Below are 6,951 nucleotides of genomic sequence, written 5' to 3' on the forward strand. Positions count from 1 at the left end.
ATAAATAAATGTTAAAAAAAATTTTTAAAAAAAAGAGTCAGATGCTTAACTGACTGAGCCACGAAGGTACCCTGAGCTCCAACTAGAGTTTGTTTTTTTTTTAATTTTTTTTTTTTAACGTTTATTTTTTTTTGAGACAGAGAGAGACAGAGCATGAACGGGGGAGGGTCAGAGAGAGAGGGAGGCACAGACTCGGAAGCAGGCTCCAGGCCCTGAGCTGTCCGCACAGAGCCCAACGCGGGGCTCGAACTCACGAACTGCGAGATCATGACCTGAGCCGAAGTTGGCCGCTTAACCGACTGAGCCACCCAGGCGCCCCTAGAGTTTTAAAAAATAATGAAAGTACTGAAGTTTTTGAAATCACATTTCATTAAAAAAAAATCTATTGTGGTAACATATACATAACATGAAATTTACTCTTTTAATCACTCTTAAGTGTACAATTCTGTGGTATTAAGTGCTCTCACATCATGCAACCTAAAAATCCTGTGTTTCTTGCAGCGTCTGGCTGGCTCAATATAAGTGTCCGACTTGGGCTCAGGTCATGATCTCATGGTTCGTAGGTTCTACCCTCTGTCGGACTCTGTGCTGACATCTCAGAGCCTGGAGCCTGCTTGGGATTCTGTGTCTTCCTCTTTCCCTGCCCCTCCCCCACTCATGCTCTGTCTCTCTCGCTCTCAATAATAATAATAATAATAATAATAATAAACATTAAAGAAAAGTGTTAAAAACCCCGTGTTTATTAATGAGCACGGGTTTAAATACCTAGAAGGTAGAACCTAGTAAATCAGGAAACATCTATGTGGTTAACAAAACATTGAATAACCTGTTTTAATGTATCCTGGCATTAAACTGCCCTTTTTTTTCTTGTTGACATAAAAGACATGTGCTGTTATTTTTTTTTTCTTCCTGATCCTTGTCCTTCTATTTCTACCCCAACTTTTTATTATGAAAAATTTCAAATAGAGGGAAAAGCTGAAATCATAGTACAGAAAAACACCTGTAGGTCCACCACCCGGGTTCCCTAATTTTGAGACTCTTGTTCATGCAGTTTATAAAATACTGCCTTCAGAGGTCTTTTGGGTTCATTCCTCGGTTTCCTGTGTCCCATTCAGGGCCATTCCTTTCTGGGATTCCTTTTTCGTTTTGTGTGAGTATGCATGCTTCTTTGAAAGTTCTTTGAAAGGGAAACTTGGGGTCCTTGGGGGACCTCAGATGTATGTTCATTTGGCTGGGGAGACAATTCTACATACAAATTCACTTTTTCCCTTAGAACTTTGAAGACCCCACTCTTTTGTCTTCCAGGATGCAGTACTGTTGGTAAGAGATCTGATGCCAATCTACGTCTTGATCCCTTATCTCTGGGAACTCTGGAGGCCAGCTTTTATCCTCGGAGGTCAGATGCTTCACCACTATGTGCCTGGGTATGTATCTCTTTTTGACTGAAAGGCAATTATGAATAAAGGACTCGGTTGATTAGTACAGATAGATGGATGGTGTAGGTTCCTCTGAAGTATGGGAGGTTTTTTTTCACAGAGGATCTCTTTCCTGTGTGGGAGGTCTGACTGTGGGCTCTGATAAGTGGGCAGGGCCTATCAGAAGCAAGCCTCCCTTTAGGCAATCTTGGAATCCCCGGCCTTCTAAAATAAGGAGTGGAACAATGTGTTAACTGGTCTGTTAGTTGCAACGGCCAGAAAACAGTCATGATCCAGCTTAAGCAAAAACAATTTACTGGCTTACAGAGTTCGAAGTGGGGTTGCTGGCTATCTGCATGGTGTCAAGATGGCTGCCGACAGCCCCCTGACTCCCATCATCTTTATCTACAATCTTTATCCATGTTTGTCCACAGTCCCAGAGGAAGATCCTGGAGTGTTCTCTCCCAGGGACCGTATTATTAGACTCCAAGGAAGGGATTGACTCTGCTTGGATTCTGTATCTTAGCCAGGTCTTAGACCAGTCACTGTGGACAGGAGATAGGTACTGAAATTGGCCAGGACTGACCCATGGCCCACTTCTTATGCCTAGTGCAGGCCTGACATTGTGACTGTTTTCCAGAATCATGTGGGATGGCAGAAAGGCAGGCAGCCCCGCAAAGGGCACAATTCCCGGCAGGTAGACCACCCATGTTCTCATAAGGATTCTAGGGCATTCGTTGCCAGATGGAGTTGCCTCTTCTTTTCCCTTCTGGGACCTCTGGCTTTTTCACTTAAGAACCCTCCCTGAGATCTCTCGTTTTGTTGGGAAAGCACTTCCAGTACCTTTAGCAGATTTGAAAGCAGCCATTCATCCCTGGAAGGCATTGGCACAGCACTATCATATGAGGACATCTACCCTAAAAACCACAACATTAAATTTATAATTTTTAAAAAATGTTTATTTATTTACATTTGAGGGGGGACGAGCAGAGAGAGAGGGAGACAGGGAATCCCAAGCAGGCTCCATGCTGTTAGCATGGAACCTGACATGGGGCTCAAACCCATGAACCGTGAGATCATGACCTGAACCGAAACCAAAAGTCAATTGCTCAACTGACTGAGCCACCCAGGAGCCCCTTTCATTTTCTTTTTTTTTTTTTTTCTTACTATCGAGTGGTACATGCAAAGCAGACATCCTCCCTTCCACTCTGCACCCCACTTAATGCCAGCTCTCACTGCAGTGGAGAGGGGGTCAGAGACATGATAGAAATCAGGAATGGAGTCAAGGTCAGGGAGGGCATGAGAGTCAGGGGTAGGTGAGGGTGTGAGAGAAAGTAAGGATTGGATATGCCTTTCAGAAGCTACTTGGTAATTTTTATTTGTTTCAAGCTTTTTTCCTTAAGTTTATTTATTTATTTTGAGAAAGAGAGAAAGCATGAGCAAGGGAGGGGCAGAGAGAGAAGGCAAGATAGAATCCCAAGCAGGCTCCGAGCTATCAGCACAGTTCTCTTCAATCTCACCAACCGTGAGATCATGACCTGAGCTGAAATCAAGTGTCGGACCCTTAACTGACTGAGCCACCCAGGTGCCCCTGTTTGTTTCAAGTTTTTATTTAAATCCCAGTTAGTTAACATACAGAGTAATATTAGTTTCACAACTAGAGTTTGGTGATTCATCACTTACATACGATACCCAGTGCCCATCACGAGTGCCCTACTTGGTAATTTTTAATGATAATTTTTATTTTGACTGTTCTGTCATTTCAAAATGTCCCTCATATCAAAGTGGCTTTGCCAAGCTGCCCTGCTTTGAGGCCCGGTTAGAATGAGACTCAGATAGCTGATTCCCAGGCCAATACTCTTATCAGATAGTGCACAGTCTCCTTGCAGAGAGGGGCCAGACCTCAGCAGGGCAGAGTCCAGCCCCAAGCTCTGCCCTCATTTGTCCTGCGGGTTACTGCCTGAGCAGATGTTCCACCCATCCTATGTTTGGCTCCCCGCACCCCCTCCCTCTTCCTCCTGGGTTCAGATCAGGAAGGCAAGTGTGGAACAGGCAAGAGTGAGCTAGCGGGCTGCTCCTGCCCTCTGCCCCTGGTCCTCTGTCTCTCCAGCCTCCTTGTCTTCCATAAATAAGGCTGACCCAGAGGATGCCTTCACCTCCTTGTTGCACTCTGTTCAAAACTCGGGAGCTACAAGGCCTGTAGACCTCCTCTATACTGCTGCCAGTGCCTGGGAAAGCCATAGGCCACGGCCCCTGCTGCCCTTGGAGCCCTGGATAGAGCCACTGCCTCCCGAGAGAGCAGTCCCTCCTCGCAGTAGGGTCTCAACCTTGAATTGAAATTTTTGGTTTTAATTGAGTTTCTCTTCCTTTTTTACCCTCTTGTATTTTCCTACACACATACCCCAGCACCCCCATTCTTTAAGTAAGAGATGCTGTCTTAGTTTGGGCTGCCATAACAAAATATCATACACTGGGGGGCTTAAACAAGACACATTGACTTCTCACAGTGCCAGAGGTTCGGAAGTCCAAAATGAAGGTGCCAGCTGATTTGGTTCCTGGTGAGGGCCCTCTTCCTGGCCTGCAGACATCTGCCTTCTCCCTGTGTCCTCACATGACAGAAAGGGAGCCATCTCTCTCTCTGTCTTCTTTTCCTAGAGCCACTAATCCCATCATGAGGGCCTCACACTCAGGACCCCATCTAAACCTAATTACCTCCCAGAGGCACCACTTCTCAATACCATGCCATTCCAAGTTAGGGCTTCAACATATGAATTGTAGGGGGACACAAACATTCAGTCCATAGTAGATGCTTATTGTAGAAATTTTTGACAAATACAGAAAAGTAAAACAGAAGAAGAGTACAACCTATACTACCATCTAAAGGTAAATGATATTTAGAAATTTCTAGCATATTCCTTAAAGTATACATATCAGGGGTGCCTGGGTGGCCCAATCAATTGGGCATCCAACTTCTGCTCAGGTCATGATCTCACGGCTCGTGGGTTCGAACCCCATGTTGGGCTCTGTGCTGACAGCTTGGAGCTTGAAGCCTGTTTCAGATTTTGTGTCTGCCTCTCTCTCTGCCCCTCCCCCATTCACGCTCTGTCTCACTCTCTCAAAAAAAAATTAATAAATAAACAAAAAAAAATTTTAAATATATATATCATATGTACAACTCTGTATCTCATAAGCATTTTCCCATATGAAAAAAATCTTTGTAAACATTTTATAATACTTACCATTTTATTTATTTATTTATTTTGAGCCTAACCCATGGCTTGAGCTCACAACCCTGAGATCAAGAATCAGATGCTTGGGGCTCCTGGATAGCTCAGTCGGTTGGGTGTCAGACTTCAGTGCAGGTCATGACCTCACAGTCTGTGGGTTCGAGCCCACATTGGGTTCTGTTGCTGACAGCTCAGAACCTGGACCCTGCTTCCTATGCTGTGTCTCCCTCTCTTTCTGCCCCTACCCCGCCCTCTCTCTCTCTCTCTCTCTCTCTCTCTCTCTCTCTTAAAAATAAACATTAAAAAAAGAAAAAAAGAATCAGATGCTTAACTAACTGAGCCACCCAAGTACCCCTTGTATTCACCATTTAAAAAAAAAAAATTTTTTTTTTAACATTTCTTTATTTTTGAGACAGAGAGAGACAGAGCATGAACGGGGGAGGGTCAGAGAGAGAGGGAGACACAGAATCTGAAACAGGCTCCAGGCTCTGAGCTGTCAGCACAGAGCCCGACGCGGGGCTCGAACTCACATACCACGAGATCGTGACCTGAGCCGAAGTCGGACGCCCAACCGACTGAGCCACCCAGGCGCCCCTGTATTCACCATTTTAAATGACTGAATAATATTTTATCCTATGACTATACCACAGGTTATGTGAGCAGTCTCCTGATGTTGGGTGTTGAACTTGCTTTTACTTTTTGTTACTGTAAAAATTAACATTATTCCTTGTGACAGAACTGTTTTGTCTTGGCTATGGGAGTGGCTCCACAATCTACATGTGACAAAGTTACATAGAACGAAATACACACACCCAAATGAGTGCATGTAAAATAGTGAAATCTGAATAAGGTGAGGATTGCATGAATGCCAGCATCTTGATCCATGATTATATGAGCTTTTTTACTGCCATAGATCGAACGTGTCCCCTCAAAATTCGTATACTGAAACTTAATCTCCAGTGTGATGGTGTTAGAAGGTGAGACCTTTGTGAGGTGATTAGATCAGGAGGGTGGAGCCCTTGTGAATGGGGTTAGAGATACCAGAGTTCCTTCACCCGTTCTGCCATGTCTCTGCCATGTCGAGGATACAGCGTCAAGACAACCACCTCTGAACCAGGGAAAGGGCCCCCACCACACCTGTAACCTGCCAGCGCCTTCAGCTTGGACTTCCCAGCCTTAGAACTGGGAGGAATAAATGTTTTTTAAACGACCCCATCTATGGTGTTTTTGTTATAGCGGCCTGAACAGACGGAGACAGTTACCGTTGGGGAAAACTAGGTGAAGGGAATAGAGACTCTCTCAATATTATTTCTTATAACTGTCTGCTAATCTAAAAATTAATGCAAGAGAAAAGGTTTTAGGGGCGCCCGGCTGGCTCAATCAGTAGAGCGCATGACTCTGGATCTCGGGGTTGTAAGTTCAAACCCCATGCTGGATGTAGAGATTACTTTAAGAAAAGTAAAGAAAAAAGAGAAGAAAAGAAAAGAGAAAAGAAAAAAGAAAAGAAGAAGCTTTTAGGAATCCACTGTAGTGGATATCTTCTTTGTGTGCATATATACATCTCAACTTCTAATTATTTCCTGTGGGTAGATTCCTATGAGAGAAATTACCAAATTTGAAAACTTGGTCGAAGATACGAACTCTCAGTCCCAGGACATAGAAGACCTATCTGCATGTCCGCAGAGGAGGAGGGGTTAGCCATACTCACAGACTGTTCTATAAACCCAGAATGCTAGTTCACTATTTACAATGAAAAGTGTGAGCGGAGGGGACCAGACTCCCTGTCATTTGGCCAGGGCTTTTGCTGCCCGTAGACCCTCCACCAGCAGAGCCAGGGGAGTTAGGTGATATGATTCAAATGTTAAAGATATCAAGCCAAGGCTTACTACACACACCTCAGAAATAGGGCTGAACCATTGCTACCAGCGACAGACAAATGGGTTCTTGGGCCAGGGGCACCCCTCCCTTAGCAGTGCTTGAATGGGGACAGCCTATATTTGCCTACTGTGCTCCTAAGGTTGATTAACCCCTGTTCCAATTAGCACATTGTTTCTTTAGGCGTATGATTCTATTCTAGCGAGTTACAGCCAAATCTTGTTGACCCCAGAGCCCTTCTGTCTCATTAAGGCACTTGTTCATAACCCCTTGTTCAGTAGACCTGGAAGCCTCTGGAAGGCTCTGGAAGGCTCTGGAAGGCTCTGGAAGGCTCCTATCCCCAGTGAAATTGCATGCAAAATTTTGAGTGTATGGTCAAATGTGCATTTTTCTGGAGAGAGAGTTCGTTGCATTTATCAGATTTTCAGAAAAGG

At 44.5% G+C, this 6,951-nt stretch overlaps 1 protein-coding gene across 1 annotated transcript in view; it reads left to right on the top strand.

Annotated features, from left to right (window-relative positions):
* Positions 1-5,166, top strand: part of PAFAH2 (platelet activating factor acetylhydrolase 2) — a 50,766-nt gene extending 45,600 nt beyond the window's left edge. The window contains exon 9 of the mRNA XM_049617745.1: positions 1,306-5,166. Coding sequence (XP_049473702.1) covers positions 1,306-1,324 — 19 coding nt within the window. The 3' untranslated portion in view covers positions 1,325-5,166. The remainder of the gene's footprint in view (positions 1-1,305) is intronic.
* The last annotated feature ends 1,785 nt before the right edge of the window (positions 5,167-6,951 follow it).

This window comes from Panthera uncia, assembly GCF_023721935.1.
Source record: "Panthera uncia isolate 11264 chromosome C1 unlocalized genomic scaffold, Puncia_PCG_1.0 HiC_scaffold_4, whole genome shotgun sequence".
Taxonomy (NCBI): Eukaryota; Metazoa; Chordata; class Mammalia; order Carnivora; family Felidae; genus Panthera; species Panthera uncia.